Source organism: Schistocerca americana, chromosome 4 (assembly GCF_021461395.2).
Source record: "Schistocerca americana isolate TAMUIC-IGC-003095 chromosome 4, iqSchAmer2.1, whole genome shotgun sequence".
NCBI classification, from domain to species: domain Eukaryota; kingdom Metazoa; phylum Arthropoda; class Insecta; order Orthoptera; family Acrididae; genus Schistocerca; species Schistocerca americana.
Genome location: NC_060122.1, coordinates 226,025,380 through 226,052,220, shown reverse-complemented (window position 1 = coordinate 226,052,220; position 26,841 = coordinate 226,025,380). Strand labels below are relative to the sequence as shown.

At 40.9% G+C, this 26,841-nt stretch overlaps 2 protein-coding genes across 2 annotated transcripts in view; one reads left to right on the top strand and one right to left on the bottom strand.

The window, feature by feature from the left end:
• The window catches only part of LOC124613364 (breast cancer type 2 susceptibility protein-like), a 167,236-nt gene extending 162,492 nt beyond the window's left edge, over nt 1-4,744 (top strand). The window contains exon 13 of the mRNA XM_047142063.1: nt 3,441-4,744. Coding sequence (XP_046998019.1) covers nt 3,441-3,794 — 354 coding nt within the window. The 3' untranslated portion in view covers nt 3,795-4,744. The remainder of the gene's footprint in view (nt 1-3,440) is intronic.
• Nucleotides 4,745-10,349: 5,605 nt separating this feature from the next.
• The window catches only part of LOC124613363 (odorant receptor Or2-like), a 154,114-nt gene continuing 137,622 nt past the window's right edge, over nt 10,350-26,841 (bottom strand). Inside the window, exon 10 of the mRNA XM_047142062.1 lies at nt 10,350-10,409. Coding sequence (XP_046998018.1) covers nt 10,350-10,409 — 60 coding nt within the window. The remainder of the gene's footprint in view (nt 10,410-26,841) is intronic.

Sequence of the window (26,841 nt, the reverse complement as noted above, 5' to 3'; positions counted from 1 at the left end):
ATCCATTATAAGTTGTCACTTGCATTTGACTTCAAAGTTCTTGTTGAAATTATTAAGTTCACAATACTAAGCTCTGGCAGACAAATACACCTCTGTCAGGCTGCACGTATAAGGATAAAAATGAGATACTTGATACCTGCTCGAACATTTGTTCTGAAACTTAGGTGATATGAAAACAATCACTGCAAGCAGATCTCTTTCATCTGGTCATGACTTGACACTCCACCACCATTTGCATTGGGTGCAAGAAGAACTCCATTGAGTGAAGTGGAAAGAAAGGAAACCATTGATACCCACAAGCTTTTCTTAAAAGAAGAAGAAGAAGAAGAAAAAGAAGAAGTTTGTCTGATTGTGGCTATTGTAAGGACTTGGGGCACAGAGACCAGTTAGTAAAGGGGCATTACCTCTGCCCATCATATCTGAACACAAATAAATACAGTCAAACACCTATAATGGTGTAATTAGTGTGATAGATCATTTGCACTTTTTGCACTCTAAGGCACATTTTAAAACATACACTGGCCATCCTTAAAGCAACTATTGTACTACTTGTAACATTATTTGGCATATTCAGATCAAAAAGCATACACTCAGCTATTAGCTTAATATCTCTGAAGTGTTCCATGTTCATAGACCTTCACACACATTATACCTGTAAGGTGCCATTCCATCATGTGTCTTTGGTTTACCCTGCGGCTTCACTGAATTTTGTGTCTTCGTCTGCTTGGAGCATTAGTGTTCTAATGTGTAAAAATAATCACTCAGTGTACAGGGAGGTGTGCCGCAGATAAGGACATATACAACAACTGGAGTTTGCCTCCACTGTTGAATAAACAGTTCTCTTTACTTATTCCATTATTTGTTGTCCACATAGAATTTTCCAGTGTTATATTAAGTATAAATATTTTCAGTATCAGGATACTTTTAAAATTTACCTATTTTTCTTAGTTGGTATTTACTTACATTAGTGTGATGTGCAAACTAAACATTTCTGTTAATGTAAAAGAAACCTGCTAACTCAAATCATCATGTTTGATATTGTTTTGGTTTATCTGAGTCATTAGCTCAATTATTTCTGTAGCAAATATTGTTATATATGTACCAAGAAAAGTAAAGGACAGGAAATAATAACTAGGGAAACACTTGAAAATGACATTTCAATACTACGACAATTTGTCACATATGGCTATCACCAGCTGTGGTTAGATCATACGACAGATGTTGTAGTCATTTCCAGCCATTGAAGAAACATTGTAATTTCCCATTGAAACGGAGTGCGACTATGCCAAAATTTTTTTTAAGTATTGTCCGAATAAGAAGTATTTGAGCAGTCACCAGCATCTCCAGTACAACTGAAATTTCATTCTTTCCAAAATGACCCTTTACTGTTAGTGGCACAAGCTCTGTTGTTCACCAAAGGTATGCCCATTTTTAATCGTATGATATTCTAAGGACTGTATATATTAAAAAATTTGTTCAAATTATCATCACACTTGTTTATTAGTATTTAAGGGGATTGAGGAATGGAGTGTTTCTTTAATCTGTCACTTGTAGTTTTGAACGTGGGCTTTACAGTTATAGAGATATATTCACTGCTGAATGTACATTGCTGGAAAATGATTTTGCTGACTGGGAAATTGTAGAATGTTTCACGAAAATAATTGAAATTCAGACAGCCGGTATTAAGATTTACTCAACAGATTAACTAAAGTAGACCACACAGTAAACATCTGTGACATCCAAATAGTTGGGACAGAGATGATAAGTTAATCATACTGCAATCATGGGGACAGTTAGAATATGTCAGCATTCACCACTGTCTACTTTCCTGTTGGCCCAAAGTTTGGATGGATATGTGCTGTATCTGAAATGGAGAGGAGTAGGCTGCATGAAGAGCTCAATAAACTGGCTGCTCATTTAGTTGTGGTGCTAGTTTTCCAGCCTTTTAAGCATTACAAGACCTTACTCACATGCTCAGGAGTTTGGAATTGTCTCTGCAGAGAAGAGAGGAGTGGTTCTTCAGGCTTTCTCTGACAGATCTGTTCAGTATATTGCTCTCAGTTAGTCACTGGACGTGTTTTGTAAATTGCACAACATTTCTTCAAGACAACTGCGACATGTTCAGGTAGTGGCTGCTGTTTACTGAAGGCAATTAGTAATTGTAATAAGTTGTTCTTGCCAGCAGTCTCCGTCTGATCATGTTGAACAGTTGCTTCAAAGAAACTAGAGAAATAGGTATGACTGACAAGAAATGTGGGGGGGAGTGGAGAGTCATTTAGAAGCTGACTTTCTGACTTCAAAATATCTTTGTGCTTTTAATATAAATGGACTGTAGTCTTCAATTAAAAGATCAGAACAGATTAATTCATAATGTTTCTGATTGATGCTGCACAAAGAAAATGTCATACTGCAAATTGACATGTTATCACAAACCATATCCCTTTTAGAAGCAGTAAAATGCCATTAATCTGAAATTTTAATCATATATTTGTATCGCAATTGGTCATACTTAACATGTGTTTTATGTTTTCTGGTAGTACCTTCATAATGCCCTGATGTTTTATACACCAGCTGTGTTATTTATGAAATAATTTCATTACGTAAGCCACCTGTAATATCTCTATTTTCATGTTTCATTGTGTATAAGTAGCACAGTGTTAGACAATGTAAAGGTGGAGGTAATAATTCAAACCAATTTTTATCCTCCTTATAAAACTTTCTTGGTAAATAACATGGAAATAAGGAAAATTATTCTAAAAGTTTTTGCCTTCAGGTAATTGAAATGTTTCCTAAGTTACAGCTGTAACAAGCCAAACTACTACTCACTTTTGGATGCCAGTGTAAACACATTTTTCCATTCATACTTACTAGTCATTTAATCACAGACATAAGGGACAAAGTTTAATTAGCCATTCAAGAGACAACTGGCAGAAAGTTGAAATGTGACATGCTATTACAACTTTGAAATTGTTGTTCTGCTCATTCAGCTACTAGAAGTTTGAGAGTAGTTTCATCAAGCTGAAGACGTATTTGTAACAACTGCTTCGTTGTCAATAAAAGGACATTTCAGTGAAGCTTGAATATTCTCTACATTATTGTTCATTTTACTTAATTTCCAGTAAGCTGTCTGCTTAATGGATTAAACTTTAATTACTTTACATGGATTACATTGTAATCAGTTCTATTTTGTGTTGAAAAGAAGCTTCTCTATAGTATACTGTCTTTGGCCAAAAAATGTGTAATATATTATTTACACATACTTAATACTTCTTTTTAAAAATCTCTCATGGTAACAAAATATTTCATTTAAGGATGGTAATGTGCAAAGCAGAGGAAGACTCATTAAGATGTCTTGTGACACTTTTTGTGTTATTTTAGCTTTTATTTTGTAGCAGTGTTGTTGTTAAATCAATTAATTGACAGTGCACCATCTTTTTCAGGATATTGACAATTTTTCATATACTTGTGAAGGAATTGTTTTGTCATTCCTAAATGAGAATTTTGTGACTCCAGTGAGAAATGCATCTCTTAACGTGAGACAAACAAATCCTTCAACAGCAGAATTATCACGGCTTAGTAAACCAGCTGTTACACCAGAACTGAGTGAAAAAGTTCAGCGTAAGCTGTTCAAGCTGGAACAGTATGGCGAACCTCCCAGTCTCTCACCATTGGCTCTGACCCCACGAAGTCGTGTGCTCAAAAAGAATTTCCATGTGCCTCTGAAGACTGATCAGACAGCAGAGTTATCTTGTGATGATAGTCCTCCAATGAGCCTTGACTCCGATGATACTTAAGTAGTCTTTGATTAAAAGAATTATGTGATAGTGTGTTTTTTTGTATAAGGCAGTGTTCAGTGCCATTGCAAAAGTTCATTTATTTTTCAGGGACCTCATGTTGAAAAGAACATAATTTTTGTTATAGTAGAAGATAAGATACTGTTTTAAAGAAACAAAATGTAATCTTTTATCACAGTCATATAACAAGCAAGTAAATTCTTTTTCATGCTGCTGAAATAGTGCTACCATAAAATTATGTATATTTCCATATTTCTTGGTATCCAAGAAGATGAGTATGGCAGATTGATATATTATTGTTTTATGTATAGTGTTAGAAGTTTATTTTAATAGCATCGTTGATGCACAGAAAAGTACAAAAATGTATGTACCATTATTTGAGAATCACATAGAACTGAAGATGACTTCTTTATGAGGGACCATGTTGGACAAAGCTCTTCAAGCAGCTAGACATTTTTTTCTGTTCCCTTATCATATAAAAGTCTGTAGCTTTTTAAAGTTCATGGTGTGTTAACATCTGTACGAGCTGCTGAAGTTTCAACCCAACTCTACTTAACTGTTCAAGTAAACAAACACATTTTTGTATGAAGGATTTGTTAGACGCTGCTTACGGAAACACAATGTTCCTGATATCATTATTTTTTTTCTGCAGTTGTGGATGGTGCTTCTAATTAAGTTTTATTGTCCTTTATTATAATCAGGAATGTAAAAAATCTTTGTTGTAGCTGTGAAACACTAATCCAGAGATACTATTGTGCTGTATTGAATAACATTTGTGTGATTTTTGAAACCAGAAAACTTTTAAGTAAAGTTGAAACTGATAGGTTTATTGTAACTTTTAATTATCTGTGATATCTTTGATAGTAGTGTTTTGTCTGTGTATGTGCAGCTGCACTGATTGTGATTTTAATGTGCGGTTAATATGAATAAATGTATTTTATTTTTGTAAATTATGTGTGTGTAGACCTGGATTTTTTTCCTTTCTGAATGGTTAACAAATTGTAATGCTTTTTTGAGGATGAAAACTTCTCAGTTGTAAGAACAATGACCAAAACTGAAGTCAGAGGTTCATGCTGAGAAGGGGATACACAGAACATGACCAGAAGACTGGTGTTCTATATAAATTGGCTAAGAAAAATGGCTTGCAATTAGAAGAACAAATGTTTTTATTTTTAGAGTGAATTTTTATTTTGGAGAATGAATATTTATTTATTTGTCCATAGACCATTAGTACAATAGTATCAAAAATGTCGGATCATTGCAGAAATAATATAGGGATAAAAAAATTATCAAAATAGGACAGGATAAGCTGAAGATAGGGCAGGAATCTGAAGCGATAATTGAAAATTTGTGTCAGGGTATCCTGTTTTACTTAAGCAGTCACCTTACCATTAGGCTGTTGAAGTACATCTCCTGACCAGATCCAAATTCTTTAAGTATTTATCAAATGAAGTTCATGTAAATTCATGTCAAGAACAAATAACATCTTGCTCTAATATTCCCTTCCAGAAGTGTACTTTTTCACTGGATAACAGTATGTTGTGATTGACGAACACCTCTGCTTCAGGCATTAGCATACCTAGTTTGCATGGAATTAACACAGTGAGAGCAATTTCTATGTGCTATTGCCACCTAAGTTTATGTGATACCTGAATCCTCGTAATATTATAAAGGACATTTCATTTAGAGTATGTCCATTTATCTCTAGATCTGGTGCCAGTAAGAATGTATACACCATACATATATTCAGACTGAATGTTTCGCTCTGTAGCAGAGTGAAAGATTAAAACTGTGTGCTAGAATGGACTTGAACCCAGAATCGTGATCTGCAGCCAAGTACTGTACTGACTGGTTTATCCAAGTCCAATTCATGATCTCCCTGAGAGCTTCACTTCTGCCAGTACCTCTCTCTCGCCTTCCAAACTTCATTGAAGTTCTCCTGCATATCTTGTGGGCACTAACACTCTTGGCAAAAGGATATTGGACAGAAATGGCCTAGCCACACCCAGGGTGATTGTTTCTAGAATGTATCTTTCACTTTGAAGCGGAGTGCACACTGCTTTTAAACTTCCTGATGCAGCTTAGGCTGCCGCTAAGCCATTTCCCCACAATATCTTTTTTTCCTGGAGTGCTAGTTCCACAAAGTATGCAGGAGAAATTACATGAAATTTGGAAGGTAGGAAAAGAGATACTGGCAGAAGTGAAGGTGTGAGGACGGGTCATGAATCATGCTTGGATGCCCGGGGAGTAAGTGCACTTCCTGCAAAAGCCAAGGTTCTGGGTTTGAGTTCTGGTCTGGCACATTGTTTTAATCTGCCAGGAAATTTCTAAATGTTATGTTTTTTCCTCGAATTGCTTAATATGAGTTTTGATATGAATATAATAGAGGGAAACATTCCACGTGGGAAAAATATATCTAAAAAGAAAGATGATGAAACTTACCAAACAAAAGCGCTGGCAGGTCGATAGACACACAAACAAACACAAACATACACACAAAATTCTAGCTTTCGCAACCAATGGTTGCCTCGTCAGGAAAGAGGGAAGGAGAAGGAAAGACAAAAGGATATGGGTTTTAAGGGAGAGGGTAAGGAGTCATTCCAATCCCAGGAGCGGAAAGACTTACCTTAGGGGGAAAAAAGGACAGGTATACACTCGCACACACACACATATCCATCCACACATACACAGACACAAGCAGACATTTCAGCTTGTGTGAACCTAGTGCACAATTTGGTTCCCCTGGGAAACATGTAATTTGTAACATAAATCTTTTACCTCACCCTTTCTGACAGTTCTTTCCATACAATGTCATTGGATTTAACTTCTTTAAGAAAAAGAACTTTCTAAAAGTTATAAATGCAGAAAACATCAATATCTAAGCTTTGGTAAAATAAAGCATGTCTGCTTGTGTCTGTGTATGTGTGGATGGATATGTGTGTGTGTGCGAGTGTATACCTGTCCTTTTTTCCCCCTAAGGTAAGTCTTTCCGCTCCCGGGATTGGAATGACTCCTGACCCTCTCCCTTAAAACCCATATCCTTTTGTCTTTCCTTCTCCTTCCCTCTTTCCTGACGAGGCAACCATTGGTTGCGAAAGCTAGAATTTTGTGTGTATGTTTGTGTTTGTTTGTGTGTCTATCGACCTGCCAGCGCTTTTGTTTGGTAAGTTTCATCATCTTTCTTTTTAGATATTTTAATATGAGTTTTGTAAGATTAAAAGAAAAACTTTCTACTATTCGACTGAATGTGTGGTATGGTGCTCTTTACCAGTGTACTTGAGTCATCAAAAACAAAGTATTTGGTAAACCATTTATATAGGTCAAGGACAGCAGTGGCCAAATGCCGATCTTTGCAGGTTACCATATTTAATGTTTCCCAAATGTAAATATTATTTAATTCTCATGATATCATTCGTTAGTATGATCTTTTTTTCTTATTGGTTATATATGACTCCATCCATGACATGAGGATGCTATAATGCCTTAGTTTCACTAATAAGATTTTCTTTAAAGATGCTGTTAAGCACAGCAAAAGGAGTTTGGACTTGGGAATTGCAGAAGATGTAGTAGAAAATAGTAAATTATTTTGAGAAACTTAAGGATATGAGTTACTGCAAATACTGTGGAGGCTCGACTAGCACACTATTCAAAATAACAGAATGTGGCATGGTGGCTGTCAGTGGGTTGTTTGAAGAACGAAACATTCTGTGGAAATTCAGCTTGGACTTCTTTAAGAAAAAGAACTTTCTAAAAGTTATAAATGCAGAAAACATCAATATCTAAGCTTTGGTAAAATAAAGTGCCATTCTTTAAGACTCAATGTCTTTCTGACAGACTAAGCTATATCACTGGATTAACTAAGAATTTTCAATGGATACTGTGTATGGCGAAAGAGATTTTACCAATTTGTTAAATCCAATGACATTGTATGGAAAGAACTGTCAGAAAGGGTGAGGTAAAAGATTTATGTTACAAATTACATGTTTCCCAGGGGAACCAAATTGTGCACTAGGTTCACACAAACAAGAATGAATTTAGTCAAGTGGAAGATGGGTAATAGGCATTAAACAACAAAAGTTTTGTTTGATTTTCCCCAGTTCTTACACTCTTAAGATTTTCTGTATGGATAGTAAGTGTTTTAAGAAATTAAAGAAAACTATTTTTGCTAGGAGAAAAACTACAGATCCATAATAATTATCAGTATCTAGTGCTTGGTTATTTCCCCAAACCACTGAAAACACTGCTTTTCTCATCCGTGAATGAAACCAGTCTTTCACATTACTGTCAAGAATTCACATTAGCATCAAGCATTACCTACACTCATGCTCATAAATTAAGGATAATTGCAGAATGTGGTGCCATACAACACTGCACTACACAAAACTGGCACTAATAGCATAGTCACATAGGGAACACACACGACACAGATCTGTAAATCCATGGTATTGGTAATAAGTTGAAAAAACCGTCCCGAAACACGTGCTACAAAACACCACTGTTTCCTGCCACGTACCCCGACATCAGTATGGGACATGATCACCATGCACAAGTACACAGGCCGCACAACGGGCTGGCATATTCTGGATCAGGTGGTCGAGCAGCTGCTGGGGTATAGCCTTCCATTCTTGCACCAGTGCCTGCCGGAGCTCCTGAAGTGTCATAGGGGTTTGAAGACGTGCAGTGATACGGCGACCGAGAGCATCCCAGATGTGCTTGATGGGGTTTAGGTCTGGAGAACAGGCAGGCCACTCCATTCACCTGGTATCTTCTGTTTCAAGGTACTTCTGCACGATGGCAGCTATGTGGGGCAATGCATTATCGTCCATCAGGAGGAAGGTGGGACCCACTGCACCCCTGAAAATGCGGACATACTGGTGCAAAATGACATCCCGATACACCTGACCTGTTACAGTTCCTCTGTCAAAGACACGCAGGGATGTACATGCACCAATCATAATCCCACCCCACACCATCAAACCACGACCTCCGTACAGGTCCCTTTCAAGGACATTAAGGGGTTGGCATCTGATTCCTGGTTCATGTCAGATGAAAACCCAGTGGGAATCACTGTTCAGACTATACCTGGACTCATCCATGAACATAACCTGGGCCACTGTTTCAGTGACCATGTACTGTTTTCTTGACACCAGGCTTTATGGGCTCTTCTGTGACCTGGGATCAATGGAATACACCTTGCAGGTCTCTGGGCAAATAAACCATGTCTGTTCAGTCATCTGTAGACTGTGTCTGGAGACAACCGTTCCAGTGCCTGCAGTAAGGTCCCGAGCAAGGCTACCTGCAGTACTCTATGGCCGTCTGCGGGCACTGATGGTGAGATATCAGTCTTCTTGTGGTGTTGTACACTGTGGACGCCCTGTACTGTAGTGCCTGTACACCTTTCCAGTCTACTGGAATTGTTGCCATAATCTTGAGATCACACTTTGTGGTACACGGAGAGCCGATGCTATGACCTGCTGTGTTTGACCAGCCTCCAGTCGCCCTAGTATTCTACCCCTCATAATGTCATCAATGTGTGTTCATTGAGCCATTGTCACCATTAGCACGTCCGAAAACATCTGCACACTTACTTGCTGCACCGTACTCTGACATACACCAACACACCTCTGCATATGTGGACTGCTGCCAGCACCACTGTGCGATGACCGCAAGTCAAATGCACCGCATGGTCATACCCTGAGGTGATTTAAACCCTCAAACCGCCCACCAGAGTGTTGTTTCACCATGTATCAGCATTATCCTTAATTTATGAGCATGAGTGTAGAACAAAATTCCCTTTCTCCTGTACACTCTTTTACTAAGGAAAATGTAATTAAGTTTCAGTGAATTTCCATAAGATAGTACAATTTGTTACTTGTCAGTTTTAGTGTTCAGCTGAGTTAAGATAAAATGTATTTATTTCAATGAGTAAAAAATTTTAAAGAATAATAATCGCACTTAAACTTATGTACCAACATTCAATAGTGCAAGCTGTATAGCTTTCAGTGACTGAAATTCGTTACATCATAAAAGACACAATACTGAAACATGAATTTTTTTTTCTTCTATTTTGTTAACTTTTTACGCCTATAGGTTCCCTAATTAACTGTAAGGGGGAATACTACCAAATATGACATTCAGGAAACAGGAGCAGGTATTTTACTTTGTATGTATACAGATACATAAGAGATTAATTGACTGCTTTTGAGAAGTGATTTCTAACTGCATTCCAGAAGACACACAATATTTTCCCTCATGTAGATATTAGGAAGGTACTGTGAACAATTCCATGGTTTTGTTTTAAAACAAATATAGATCAATGAATAACTTTAATTTTGGTGCGAATATTAGCCTTTGCAAGTCCACCACAAGTGCAAGTGTAGGGACTGGTATCACGGCCGGTAGTGGTAGTGGACTGTCTGCATGAAACAAACGTAAAACCTACAAGCCTGAGCTAAAAGATTCTGCATTAAGGTTGCATGGTTTGTTCCTCTTTAATGTAACGGCAGTGCCATTTGAGGAATATCTGCAGAACCCAATCTTAGTCGAGTCCAGTTCTCAGTTGGAGTTGTTCATCTGAAGCAGAACAGCAAGGAAGCTGTACGACCCATTTAGAAGCTGAAAACAAAAAGAAAAACATGCTGTAATTCTTTTTATATTTAACCTGATAAATCTTAAAGTATCACACTCCAAACCCATAAGTTAGAGACTCAATTTCCAGTCGGCTGTACAATATTTTCTGTCATTTAATGTGCCTTATGCCTGTGTTAATTCTTTGTGTATTTGCAAAAGTCAAATTGTGCTGTGATTTGGACTTCACAATAAACTATTAGTCTCCATTTCATTACCTGGATGGATCTTTCACAGGTTGCAGGAAGACAAGGACACAGGACCCTGTCGTATAGCACCATACTTAGATAAGCAGTGTGACGACCCAACAATCTTTCAGTTGGTAGTGGATTTATTTGGCATGAGTAATGGCAGAAAAGTATTTTATTGCGCTATAACATTGTCACTACACAAACAAAAGTTATCTCGTTCAAAAACAGTCAGTTATAATTGAATGAGGCCTATATAATGAAATGAAAGGAAAAACAGTATTTTTGCCATTTCCCCAGACACCCCCAAACCTTCCACCTTCCCGGATGGGAACAACTGAACTACATCCTTCGTCAGGGCTTTGATTACTTATCATCGTGCCCTGAAATGAGGGACATCATATCCAAGATCCTTCCCATCTCTCCTAAAGTGGCGTTCTGTCGCCCATCCAACCTCCACAACATCCTAGTTCTTTCCTATGCCACTCACAGTCCCAGCATCCTGCCACATCGATGATATCCCTGTGGAAGACCCAGTTGAAAGACCTGCTCAAGCCACTCATTCAGCACTTCCTGTCCTATTGCAGGCTTATCATACCATAACAAAGGTTGGGCCACCTTGAAAAGCAGCCATGTCATATACCAGATCTGCTGCAATCATTTTACAGCATTTTATATTGGTATGACCATCAACTAGCTGTCAACCAGGATGAATGGCCACTGCCAAACTGCAGCCAAGAATAAAGTAGACCACCCTGTGGCACAAGATACAACTGAACATTACATGCTTGATTCCAATTGCTGCTTCACTACTCAAGCCATCTGGACCCTCCCCTCCACCACCATCTTTTCTAAGCTACACAGAAGGGATAATCCTTACAACACATTCACTGCTCCTGAACCTACATTAACCTACTGTACCCACACTCTCCATACAATAGTTTCTACCACCACTGTCCCGCATGCGCTGCTCAGCGTGCGCGTTCATAACGGCTCCGTGTGCTGCACCTCGCGCTCTCCACTGTGAAAGCCTGGCGTATCGGTATCAGGTTGATTTCCATCTTTATGCAGATAACTACGTCGACTACGAAGTTTCTCTATAACAGGATTCCAAGCAGAGTTTAGCTGATAACCGCTATCTCGATTGATGAGAGTCTCGTTGTCAGACAATCTTATTTCCACAGATTCATTGATAATCGAGCTCCAAAAGTTTGATGTATGGGCCAAAATTTTTGTGTCGTCGTAATTCATGGAATGGTCTGTGGAAATACAATGTTCGGCGATTGCAGACTTGGTGGGTTGGAGAAGGCGAGTATGCCGTTGGTGTTCCACAATGCGTTCCTGCACAGTTTGTGTCGTTTGCCCTATATATGATTTGCTGCATTCACACAGAATTTTGTAAACACCTGGTTTACGCAGGCCCAGGTCGTCTTTAATGGATCCCACCAGTGATGAAATTTTGGAAGGAGGACGAAAGATGACTCTCACTTGATACTTTCTCAATATTCTGCCTATCTGTGAAGAAATATTCCCAATAAATGGTAGATAAACAGTCGACCTGAAAGCCTCTTCCTCTTCCTCTTCCTTGCTCTGTCGTTTGTAGGTCTTCATCACTCTGTTCACTTGCCTAGGTGAAAAGCCATTCTTCAAAAATACTTTTTGCAGGTGTTCCAGTTCCGCTTGAAGACTGTTGGCGTCAGAGATAGTATGGGCACGGTAGACCAAGGTTTTGAGAACGCCCATTGTTTGTGCTGGATGGTGGCAACTAGTAGCTTGTAGATATAGGTCTGTATGAGTGGGCTTTCTGTACACCGAGTGACCAAGTGTGCCATCACTCTTCCATCGCACCAATACATCTAAAAATGGCAGACAACCATCTTTCTCTATCTCCATGGTAAACTTTATGTTTTCATGCATGGAGTTCATGTGACGCAAAAATTCTTGGAGACGGTCCAGACCATGAGGCCACACTATAAAAGTGTCGTCAACGTACCGCCAAAATACTGTCGGTTTAAAAGTGACAAAGTCGAGTGCTCTCTCATCAAAATCCTCCATAAAAAGATTGGCCACCAGGGAAGTCAAAGGACTCCCCATGGCGACACCATCAGATTGTTCGTAAAATTCGTTGTTAAATATAAAATATGTAGAGGAGAGAGTGTGCTCAAACAACGCTGTAATGTCTGCACCAAATATATTGCCTATGAGGTGTAGTGAGTCCACCAGAGGCACCTTTGTGAACAGTGAAACCACATCAAGACTGACCAATAAGTCACTACTTTGCAGTTGTAGTGACTGAAGTCGACTGATAAAATCACCAGAATTCTTTATGTGAAGTGCACACTTGCCTATCATTGGTTTGAGCAAAGATGCCAAGAATTTTGCTAGGTCGTAGGTGGCTGCTCCAATGTTACTCACAATTGGACGTAATGGCACATTTTCCTTGTGGATCTTAGGCAGTCCATATAGCCTAGGTGGAACTGAACTGTTTGGTTTCAGTCTCTTGATAACCTCCTTCGGTAGAGAACTATTTGATAAAAGTTCTGCTGTTTTTCGCACTACTCGGCTCGTGGGATCCTTATCGATGTTGCGATACATTGAATCACACAATAAAACATTGATCTTATTAATATAGTCATCCCTTGGCACGAGGACAGTAGCGTTTCCTTTGTCAGATTTTAAGACTACTGTATCCACATCTGCTCGTAAGTTACGGAGGGCTATCTTCTCCATGGGCGAGATGTTATTCTTCATTGGTGCACCCCTGATCAATACACGGCAAGACTCTCGACGAACTTCCTCCGCTTCATCTGTATCAAGACGGCGTACAGCTTCTTCGATGGCACTGATGAAATCCACAAGTGGCGGTGAAACAGGTGTGGGAGCAAAATTCAGTCCTTTTGCTAGCACAGACACAATCGCGTCATCTAAAGTTTTCTCTGTCAAATTAACAACAGATCGTCGAGTTGGAACTTCCTGCTGCATCTCTTTCAGTTCCACCTAGGCTACATGGACTGCCTAAGATCCACAAGGAAAATGTGCCATTACGTCCAATTGTGAGTAACATTGGAGCAGCCACCTGCGACCTAGCAAAATTCTTGGCATCTTTGCTCAAACCAATGATAGGCAAGTGTGCACATCACATAAAGAATTCTGGTGATTTTATCAGTCGACTTCAGTCACTACAACTGCAAAGTAGTGACTTATTGGTCAGTCATGATGTGGTTTCACTGTTCACAAAGGTGCCTCTGGTGGACTCACTACACCTCATTGGCAATATATTTGGTGCAGACATTACAGCGTTGTTTGAGCACACTCTCTCCCCTACATGTTTTATATTTAACAACGAATTTTACGAACAATCTGATGGTGTCGCCATGGGGAGTCCTTTGTCTCCCCTGGTGGCCAATCTTTTTATGGAGGATTTTGAGGAGAGAGCACTCGACTTTGCCACTTTTAAACCGACAGTATTTTGGCGGTACGTTGACGACACTTTTATAGTGTGGCCTCATGGTCTGGACCGTCTCCAAGAATTTTTGCGTCACATGAACTCCATGCATGAAAACATAAAGTTTACTATGGAGATAGAGAAAGATGGTTGTCTGCCATTTTTAGACGTATTGGTGCGACGGAAGAGTGATGGCACACTTGGTCACTCGGTGTACAGAAAGCCCACTCATATCTACAAGCTACTAGTTGCCACCATCCAGCACAAACAATGGGCGTTCTCAAAACCTTGGTCCACCGTGCCCATACTATCTCTGACGCCAACAGTCTTCAAGCGGAACTGGAACACCTGCAAAAAGTATTTTTGAAGAATGGCTTTTCACCTAGGCAAGTGAACAGAGTGATGAAGACCTACAAACGACAGAGCAAGGAAGAGGAAGAGGAAGAGGCTTTCAGGTCGACTGTTTATCTACCATTTATTGGGAATATTTCTTCACAGATAGGCAGAATATTGAGAAAGGGTCAAGTGAGAGTCATCTTTCGTCCTCCTTCCAAAATTTCATCACTGGTGGGATCCGTTAAAGATGACCTGGGCCTGCGTAAACCAGGTGTTTACAAAATTCCGGGTGAATGCGGCAAATCATATATAGGGCAAACGACACGAACTGTGCAGGAACGCATTGTGGAACACCAGCGGCATACTCGCCTTCTCTAACCCACCAAGTCTGCAATCGCCGAACATTGTATTTCCACAGACCATTCCATGAATTACGACGACACAAAAATTTTGGCCCATACATCAAACTTTTGGAGCTTGATTATCAATGACTCTGTGGAAATAAGATTGTCTGACAACGAGACTCTCATCAATCGAGATAGTGGTTATCAGCTAAACTCTGCTTGGAATCCTGTTATAGAGAAACTTCGTAGTCGACGTAGTTATCTGCATAAAGATGGAAATCAACCTGATACCGATACGCCAGGCTTTCACAGTGGAGGGCGCGAGGCGCAGCGCACGGAGCCGTTATGAACGCGCACGCTGAGCAGCGCATGCGCAATGTCACCTCAGAAGGCTTTAAATAGCGGAGCTTAGTGCGTACTCGCCAGTACTACTACAGTGGCATTCACCTGAAGATGGCCAGAAGACTCTGCGCCGAAATATTGTGGCATAACATTACTGATATCCGGCAGTTCTCCCGTGTTTTTATGTAACATCTCCTCCAAATTCTTGTCTCCCACCCTCTTTGTGTGCAGCCCTCTACCAACACACCCACCCATCTTCTACAGCTCCTCTCCTTTTTTGGCTTTCCTAAACATCCCAAAGGTGTTCTGTGGGATTCAGGTAGGGACTCTGTGCAGGCCAGTCCATTACAGGGATGTTATTGTCGTGTAACCACTCCGCCACAGGCTGTCCATTATGAACAGGTGCTCGATCATGTTGAAAGAAGCAATCGGCATCCCAAATTGCTCTTCAACAGTGGGAAGCAAGAAGGTGCTTAAAATGCCAATGTAGGCCTGTGCTGTGATAGTACCACGCAACACAACAAGGGTGCAAGCCCCCTCCATGAAAAACATGGCCACACCATAACACCACTGCCTCCGAATTTTACTGGTGGCACTACACCCGCTAGCAGATGACGTTCACCAGGCATCCGCCATCCCCACACCCTGCCATCAGATCACCACATTGTGTACTGTGATTCGTCACTCCACACAAAGTTTTTCCACTGTTCAATCATCTAATGTTTATGCTCATTACACCAAGCGAGGCGTCGTTTGGCGTTTACCGGCGTGATGTGTGGCTTATGAGCAGCCACTCGCTCATGAAATCCAAGTTTTCTGACCTCCTGTCTAACTGTCATAGTACTTGCAGTGGATTCTGATGCAGTTTGGAATTTCTGGGTGATGTTCTGGATAGATGTCTGCCTATTACATATTACGACCCTCTTCAATTGTCAGCGGTCTCTGTCAGTCAACAGATGAGGTTGGCCTGTATGCTTTTGTGCTGTATGTGTCCCTTCACAGTGGACCTAGGGCCGTTTAGGAGTATGGAAATCTAGCGTACAGACATGTGACACAAGTGACACCCAATCACCTGACCACATTCGAAGTCCGTGAGTTCCGCGGAGCGCCGCATTGTGCTCTCTCACAATGTCTAATGACTACTGAGGTCGGTGATATGGAGTACCTGGCAGTAGGTGGCAGCACAGTGCGCCTAATATGAAAAAGTTATTTTTAGGGGGCGTCCAGATACTTTTGATCACATATTGTAAGGACTAGAACTACTCATCTGGTTGTCCCTGCTGATCTGCCACCTGAGTACAGGAACTTCCATCATTCCCTCCCTCTTTCAAATCACGTATACAAAACAAATCAGCTACGAAATAACCCATATTCAAAACACAACCTGTAACGATCCATGGCAACTAATATAAAATCACATTAACACTTGAACAAGAATAAAATATTAAATGTGTTGAATAGCACTGGATATAACATAACAAAACCCAAATATTACTACTTGTCGCATGACCACAGTGCCTAACGCACACTGTGCGTATCATGCTTATTTTCTGGTAGCTTCCCAACTGTCTTAGTCCCAGATTATAGTGGAGCGGAGCTACAGCACAGAGCGGAGGTGTATGTCAGGCAGCTGCCACACTGCTGCTTTGTGTCTGGGAATACCAGGGCAAGGAGCGGCGCCGTGGCCGGGAGGCTCGCTTCACTCACTGCGTGGACGGCAAACGCACAAGCCGGCCGATGTGCTATCTTTCTCAACCAGTTTTAAAGAAACCACTTGGTAAAAAATTTGATTCTCGTGCATCTCATAGCTTTACTTGTCAGCTTCATGATGAACTGCCGATCATTTCTTTAATGGACATAATATTTCAAAATTAAGCAACCTATAGCAATAATTTCGAAAAGTTTTCTTAGAAAACTAGGGGTCACTATGAATTTGCGTTTGGTGTGTGTTAGGTCATGTGTTTCTCCATAGCTAAAATACTGAATTATTCTTTAAACTTAGAAGGATATCGCTAACTGTTACCAGTCTCAAGAATTTCCATCGCTTTGTAAAGCACTTCGTCTCAACTCGTGTGAGAGCGAAAAAGCTAGAATGAAATATTTGTAACATTCCTCATATCTCATAAAAAGTTTCAGATATCGATACAATATTTTGGCAAATGATATTACGCAAAGAGGAGAATGTTTTGCCATATGATTAATAGGTAAAACTTCCACATCTAACAGATATTCAAGCTACTATAGTGTTTTCCAATGAAATAACATCATTTGCTGACGAAACAAGAATTGTTACAGGTCCCTAGAAACCAGAAGTAGTTTTTGAGACATGGCTCTGACATCCACAATAGGATTCACAACCGTCATAAGTATTGTGGAGTCAACTACCAAAATGTTTTGGGATTTCCTCGAGCCACACCACATGCAAAAGTGTTTTTGTAAATACTGTAAATGATTTATATAACATACTGAAATTTACACCTGCAGTCGGTGACGTTGGCAAAAAACACATTCGTCTAGAATGCCCAGAAAATTCTGGTACAAAGTTTTACAGCCATAAAATTGTTCTTTCAATCTAACTATAAGCAGTTGCAGATCGCCAGGGGAAATTCGTTATAATCGATGTTGGGGGAAATAGAAAGGAAGCGGAAGGTGGTATATTTTATTCTTCTAGTGTGTTTCGCTTTATGCAACGTGAGAAGGATAATACACTCCTGGAAATGGAAAAAAGAACACATTGACACTGGTGTGTCAGACCCACCATACTTGCTCCGGACACTGCGAGAGGGCTGTACAAGCAATGATCACACGCACGGCACAGCGGACACACCAGGAACCGCGGTGTTGGCCATCGAATGGCGCTAGCTGCGCAGCATTTGTGCACCGCCGCCGTCAGTGTCAGCCAGTTTGCCGTGGCATACGGAGCTCCATCGCAGTCTTTAACACTGGTAGCATGCCGCGACAGCGTGGACGTGAACCGTATGTGCAGTTGACGGACTTTGAGCGAGGGCGTATAGTGGGCATGCGGGAGGCCGGGTGGACGTACCGCCGAATTGCCCAACACGTGGGGCGTGAGGTCTCCACAGTACATCGATGTTGTCGCCAGTGGTCGGCGGAAGGTGCACGTGCCCGTCAACCTGGGACCGGACCGCAGCGACGCACGGATGCACGCCAAGACCGTAGGATCCTACGCAGTGCCGTAGGGGACCGCACCGCCACTTCCCAGCAAATTAGGGACACTGTTGCTCCTGGGGTATCGGCGAGGACCATTCGCAACCGTCTCCATGAAGCTGGGCTACGGTCCCGCACACCGTTAGGCCGTCTTCCGCTCACGCCCCAACATCGTGCAGCCCGCCTCCAGTGGTGTCGCGACAGGCGTGAATGGAGGGACGAATGGAGACGTGTCGTCTTCAGCGATGAGAGTCGCTTCTGCCTTGGTGCCAATGATGGTCGTATGCGTGTTTGGCGCCGTGCAGGTGAGCGCCACAATCAGGACTGCATACGACCGAGACACACAGGGCCAACACCCGGCATCATGGTGTGGGGAGCGATCTCCTACACTGGCCGTACACCACTGGTGATCGTCGAGGGGACACTGAATAGTGCACGGTACATACAAACCGTCATCGAACCCATCGTTCTACCATTCCTAGACCGGCAAGGGAACTTGCTGTTCCAACAGGACAATGCACGTCCGCATGTATCCCGTGCCACCCAACGTGCTGTAGAAGGTGTAAGTCAACTACCCTGGCCAGCAAGATCTCCGGATCTGTCCCCCATTGAGCATGTTTGGGACTGGATGAAACGTCGTCTCACGCGGTCTGCACGTCCAGCACGAACGCTGGTCCAACTGAGGCGCCAGGTGGAAATGGCATGGCAAGCCGTTCCACAGGACTACATCCAGCATCTCTACGATCGTCTCCATGGGAGAATAGCAGCCTGCATTGCTGCAAAAGGTGGATATACACTGTACTAGTGCCGACATTGTGCATGCTCTGTTGCCTGTGTCTATGTACCTGTGGTTCTGTCAGTGTGATCATGTGATGTATCTGACCCCAGGAATGTGTCAATAAAGTTTCCCCTTCCTGGGACAATGAATTCACGGTGTTCTTATTTCAATTTCCAGGAGTGTATACTGCCAGACTCTCCACAACTAAATACGAGGTCTGTTCAAATAATTCTGGAATTTTTGTACACAAAATTTTTCTATGTTTGCCCTTTACTTATTGTGCATGGTCTCCTTCGAAATACTCTCCCCCACAATTGATACACCACTCCCAATGCTGTTTCCATTTCTGGAAGCAGTATTGGTATGCCTCTTGCTGGATCACACGAAGCGCCGTCTGTGAATTTTCTTTTATCTCATCTACCATTGCAAATCTTCATCTTTTCCACTCATTGTGAAGACTGAACATTGGTCTCAACATTATAGCCGTAGACCCACGTCTCATCACCAGTTGTGATTCTCTTAAGGAACATCTCGTTCTCATTTTCACGATCAAATAGCTCTTCACAGATTTTGAGGTGACGGCCTTTCTAGTCTTGACTCATGAGTCTTGGGATGAACTTGATGGCAACACGATCTGTTCCAAGATGTTGTGTTAGGATTTTGTGACATGATCCAACTGAAATGTTACAGTCTTCTGCATTGTCTCGAGCAGTCTGATTTCAATTGACATGCACAATTCCATTGACGTTCCTGACAAGAGTGTCGTTGCTGGATGGCGAAGGGCACACTGAATGAGTGTTATCTTTAACTTCGGTCCAGCTATTTTTAAACTACGAACCATCTGTAACACCAAGTACGACTTAAGCACTCATCACCATAGGCTTCCTGTGTCATTTGGTATATCTCTGTAAAGGTTTTCTTGAGTTTCACACAAAATTTAATGGAGATGTGTTGCTGCTGTAACCCTGCCATTTCAAAATTCGCAAACAGTGGAACACAATGTTCTACTCAATACAGCACTGAACAAGAACTAGCAGAGATACAACAAAAACTTCCGGCAGTTACAGATTAAACACAGCCATGTACAAGAATGTCAACGGTATTTTGATCCAACACACCAGTGGTGTGAAATTACAAATGTTCCAGAATTTTTTGAACAGACCTCATACATCAGTTGAATTGCCTTTCGCAGTCATTGGAGATTAGACATCCATTACTGAGGCATTTTATCAAATATTATAGTCAATGTGTTTTAGATCTGTGGAATGAATATTTCAACAAACGCTTTCCCAGACCTTTGCTTTTGGAGTAGTGGGTTTGAAGTGGAGCATATTTTGGAAGCCAATCGAAGTTTCACCACAATTTGCTGATGATATTGCGAAATGTGCATGTTCTTCACAGCACTACTATTGACCTACAAGGACCCCTGAGTGTTGGACAACATACAGTAGACACAAGCATTCTATGCAAGGCACTTCTCAGACAGGATGAATTAATGAAGCTGCCCAAATGAGATAGCTTTGAAAACTTTGTTTTTCAGCTATGCTACTTCAGGTTTATTATTGCCTCTCATGTTAAGACAATGAGAGAGATAAGAGATTAATGAAGTGCATTGTGTACTTACAGTCTGTAATTCTGCCACCACACCATCACATAACTTGTCCAAAATGAATCAGTTGTGATGACAGTTGTTTCAGTGGTCCCATAAAGGATGCCAAGTAAAAACAGCTGCTATCAGAGCTTCCGTTGATATATTTTACTTGGAAATCACGCCTTAATGTTCACTGATGAAGTCTTCTCTGTGACTTACTAAGGATCCTGATAGTTAGTAAAGAACTGCTTCGACTTTCCTTTGTGAGGATTAGTACCTAAAAGCCTCTGAGCCACTCAATACTGAGGTGGCATTCCTATATGCTGTCCCAACTGTTCTTGTTGTTCCCAGGCTTTGGTGTTGGCTTGCTTCATTTTCGGCCACACCTCACTTATCCTTTTTAGAAACGTTTTGACTGATTCACAGTTAGATCCTAGTTTAGGAGTCATGTCCGAGGGGACAGTATTTTCCTAACATACACTATCTTAAATAGTGACATATCTGTGCTAGTACATACTTCAAAATTATGTACAGAATCTGTGTGTTGGAGGTGCGTATCCCAATCATTGTGCTGACTATTAACATAATAACATTTTAGGAATGTTCCTGTGCACTCTCTCTGTTCTGCGATTAGTCTATGAATGGAACGAGCTTGTATGTAATTTCTCAATTTGAAGCACATGACATAACTCCTTCTTCAAGTCTGATATAAAATTTGTATCCTGATCCATAATTAAGGTATCGCACACCAAATTTAAGTATCTAGCTGTTAACTACAGTGTGAGCTACTGTACTATCCTGCTGTCTAGAATCACTTTTATTGTTATAAACCTTGAAAATTGATCTATAATTGTCATTACATATTTATTTCCTGCACATGTTCTGTTAAACAGTTCCAGAATATCAAACTCAGTAATTTGAAAAGGCTTAGAAGCCTCTGTTAATCTTCGAAAAGGGGTTTTTTGATGACTAAACTCTGCTCTGTTGCACAAGGTACACAGTCCTTCCGATACTTCTCAACATGATGCTTTCTTGTATTCTACCATAATCTTTCCATGCATCATCTGTCCATCATTCTGAATCCTCCATGACCTAACAAAATATGGCCATGTGCCCGTTGTGACATCATGTCCTGGAGTGCTGTTGTAGCCACTATGTACGGTCCGCATTTAGTTATTCTGCAAAGTAAGCCATCATGCATCACAAACTTTGGTTGTGACCTGGATGTCTGAGAGTGTTTGTAGGTGCCTGCACTCTCTGCCACTCCATTACACTTTCACCTAGTGCATTCAATACTGCAACTTTCTACTCAATGTGTGCACTTTCATGTGCTTTCTGTCTGGTTTATGAATAACCTCATAATCGAACTCATAGAGTTTGAGTGCGCACCTTGTTAATTTAACTGAAGGAACTTTCAGCCCTACCAGCTATGTGTGATCTGTTATTATGTTAAATTTCTGGCCATTTAAATAACAGCACACATCTGTGATCACAAATATAATGGCTAGCATTTCCTTTTCCATAGTGGAGTTGTTATATTCAGCTATCTTGAAGCATATGCTACTGGATGTTTCTTTCCATCAAGAATCTGGATCAAAATACAACCAACTGCCCCACTCCTGACATTCCATGAGAAGGTAAACTCCTTCTCAAAATTGGAAAGATCAGTACATCAGAAACTAATGCTGTCTTCATTGTTTCAAATTTCATTTGACATTCCACTGACCACTTGAATTTGCTACATTTCCTTAATAACTAATTTAATAGTTCTGTTATCTGTGCAAAACTTTTTAAAAATTTTAGACAACATTTACATAAGTTCAGAAATGACTGTAGCCAGCCGGTGTGGCTGAGCGGTTCTAGGTGCTTCAGTCTGGAACCGCGCGACCACTACGGTCACAGGTTCGAATCCTGCCTCAGGCATGGATGTGTGTGATGTCCTTACGTTCGTTAGGTTTAAGTAGTTCTAAGTTTTAGGGGACTGATGACCTCAGATGTTAAGTCCCATAGTGCTCAGAATCATTTGAACCAATGACTGTAATTGTTTCATGGCCTGTGCTATTGCAAAGTTCTAGCTTGCCTCTATATGCAAGGATCGGTTTGAACACATTGCCTGCTAATCATATGTCTTAGATACTTCAACTTGGCCTGCGCAGAATGCCATTTATCTATGTCAAGAGGCAGATGTACTGATGGTCTGCTGAACATGTCTTCCAAGCATTTCATGTGATCTGGCACTCCTTTTGAGAATATAATGATATCATCCAAATATACAATGCGTGTTTCGGGCTTCAGTCCAAGTAGCACTCCAGCTAATAACCTCTCTAACGTGCATTTTTAAGCCCAAACAGCTTCTACGGTACTGGTAACGATGCCATGGTACAGTGAAAGCTGTCTTTGGTCTATCTTCTGGGACTATCTCTAACTGGTGAAATCCACTTCTTAGAGCCACATTGTAAAATACTGGCACTGTCCTAAGCTGTCCAATGTTTCCACAATGCTTGGAATTGGACATCTGTTGAGAAATCAATAGTCACAATAAAATCTCTATTTCCTTGTACCACCCAGTCTCTCTTTGGTACAGTGACCACTTCTGCACTACATGGTCTATAGCTATGCTCTATTACACCTTCTGCCAATTGCTGATCCGTGAACTCCTTCATTATGGGCTGGAGAGGCTTCAGTGTGCAGTATGGTTTCTACCTCCGTGGTGGGTGTGCTTGCGACATTAACTCCCTTGTGGCTATATCCTACAATGGAAACAAATCCCCACTGAGTTATATTGTATACCACAAAAGATTGAGCTTTGTGTGGTGTTTGTTGGGAAAGTCCAGCCCAAGAATCTCTGAATATCCATCACCTATATACAGTAACACTTTGCTATGAAATGAAAATTTTTAGTTGCAGTACTAAAACTGAGCAGTATCATTCCTAACAACTCTACATCATGCTCACTAAACCTATGTAATTTGTTATGCAGAGACTTAAGTGTCTTTCTGCCTACAAGGTCCACAGTGATGACTGACATACGCTATGTGATACAAAGTATCCAGACACCCTCAAAAACACATGTTTTTCATATTAGGTGCATTATGCTGCCCCCTACTGCCAGGTACACCATATTAGCAGCCTCAGTAGTCATTAGACATCATGAGAGAGCAGAATGCAGCACTCCACAGAACTCGCGGACTTTGAACGTGGCAGGGGATTGGGTGTCATTTGTGTCATACGTCTGTACATGGGATTTCGACACTCCTAAACATATCTAGGCCCGCTGTTTCCAATATGATAGTGAAGTGGAAATGTGAAGGGACACGTACAACACAAAAGCGTACAGGTCAACCTCGTCTGTTGACTGACAGAGCCGCCGACAGTTGAAGAGGATCATAATGTGTAATAGGCAGACATCTATCCAGAACATCAAACATGAATTCCAAACTGCATCAGGATCCACTGCAGGTACTATGACAGTTAGGCAGGAGGTCAGAAAACTTGGATTTCGTGGACGAGTAGCTGCTCATAAGCTACACATCACACTGGTAAATTCTAAATGATGCCTCGCTTGGTGTAAGGAGCATAAACATTGGATGGTTGAACACTGGAAAAACGTTGTGTCGAGTGATGAATCACGGCACACAATGTGGCGATCCGATGGCAGGGTGTGGGTATGTTGAATGCCTGGTGAACATCACCTGCCAACATGTATAGAGCCGACAGTAAAATTCGAAGAGGGTGGTGTTATGGTGTGGTCATTTTTTTCGTAGAGAAGGCTTGCACCCTTGTTGTTTTGTGTGGCACTATCACAGCACAGGCACTTCTTGCTTCCCACTGCTGAAGAACAATTCGAGGATGCCGATTACATCTTTCAACGCGATCAAGCACCTGTTCATAATGCGCGGCCTGTAGCAGAATGGTTACATGACAATAACATCCCTGTAATGGACTGGCCTGCACAGAGTCCTGACCTGAATCCTACAGAACACCTTTGGAATGTTTTGGAATGTCGACCTCGTACCAGCCCTCACTGACTGACATCGATACCTGTCCTCAGTGCATCACTCTGTGAAGAATGGACTGCCATTCCGCAGGAAACCTTCGAGCACCTGATTGAACGTCTGCCTGTGAGAGCGGATGCTGTCATCGAGGCTAAGGATGGGTCAACACCATTTTCAATTCCAGCATTACCGATGAAGGACGCCACGAATTTGTAAGTGATTTTCAGGCAGGTGTCCAGATTCTTTTGATCATATAGTGTATGTGCATTCATGTCTGCCATAAATTTATGCTTGTTAACCTCCATCAAGTCTGCCAAGCAGCAACTGTGCATTTATTTCCGCAGAGTTACGCACTACTAGGAACACTTTTGGCAGATGAAGCAATACTATTTGTGTTTGATGGCTGCCTCTGCTACAATTGTTTTCCCTGCTTTCAATTTCTACATTCCTGTGCTTGGTGTCCAACTTATCCACAACTAAATCGTTGAGGCTGCCCACATTGCTTTTGTACATAACCTTTATGCCCACATTTATAGAACTTTAACTCTGAAATGTAAACACAGTGATTCGTATGTATTTTTGTGGCAAAGGCAATTTCCTCCAGTTGCATAGTGACTTGAAGAACCTCGGCTAAGTCACCATCCAAAGTCCACTGATATATCGGCAGGGATATGACACAGAAAAATACCTAAAGCTCTATATTTGACATTTCACTGCAAGACTTATCAGCTTCTGTGTTTTGCAGGTGTTCATACATCTGTGGATTCATCTAACGAATTCCATCTCAAAAGGTTTTTACTGATTTATTGTGTTTTTGAATTAAGGTTCACAACTTTCTCTGAAGAATCTTGTGCTGTTCTACTTATGACAGTACTGACATCAACTGTCAGCCTACTGTTGAAGAGTTTGTGCCGTGCTAAGAACTTAGCAATGCATGTAAAACATATGCTTCAGCTTTGTCTGTCAATCGTAATTTAGCCACATGAAGACAATTCTTGTCTCACCAACCACTCATTGTGATGGTAGGCATAACATCATTAATGAACATGGTTACATCTTGAGTTGTTTCGCCACAGAAAGACTTTATTAAGCTAGCTTCCAATGGACTCGGATGAGGAAGGAGTGCACCCAATACTAACTTCACCTGATCCTTGCTGCAACTTTTGCTTGTATTATTTTCTATTTTTACTCCTGGCTGCATGATGAATTAAGAGTTTTTGGACTGGAAGTGTTTTCTGATTTTTAATTGTGAAGTCATAAATGGAAGTTAACAAAATGCTTTTATGGCCGAATGCCAAACAGACACTATCAAATATACCTGAAATAAACTTTCCAGGAAATTTAATAGTGAATGTTGTTAATTATATTTTCTTCTCAGTGGGAAACTTTACCTCTTCTTTCTACTGGGAAGGTCATCTTGAATAAAGCTACCCTTGCAGTTGCTAACTGTTGAACATGTCACCTAATGAAAGAAACTCATCTTTTGATGAAGTGAGATGTTTGTCAAAGAAATAGACAGGCACTGTATTTTACTTGATGCAATTTATATTAACCCAAAATCCAATATTATTAACAAAACTATTACAATAGGAGTAACAACAAAATGTTCGTGCCTCTCGTCATCAAGACCCACCACAATCTTCTCTATTTCGGCTGACTTAAAAAAAAAGTGACAGTCACATCTCTCTCACCAAATAGAATCTCTTCTACAGTGCATCACTTTCTTTTTTATCTTATGTATACCTCTTTGGAAACATCTACCAAGCGCCATTACATCTGCCCCCTACTGTGGATTGTGGTTCATATGCATAGCACACATACAAAATTTCCTTTTCTTATTAATTTGTACAAATTTATAGATTTTATGTTTTTTCCCCTAAAAGGTAAGGTGCATCACCTGCTTTCATGGCCAAAGAGACAGATACATTTATTTTGACCATTCAGATGTCAGCATATAGATATATCTGTGGTTATCATGTAGGATCAGTTGGAGGTAGCACACACTAAGTATCGAATACACATTTATTGATTACTGATACATAACAAACATTGCAGTAGTACAAATAATGCGCCAAAAGATAAGTCTAGAACAAAATAGTCCAAAGAAGCAAAAGTCACAAAGGTAGGGTGCTCTGCACCAGAGATGCCACGGAGCCCCTCCCCCCAGTAGTGCAGAGCACAGCGGACGGAAGCTTCATTACACAAATTCATAATCTTGGTGCCTGCACGGTGG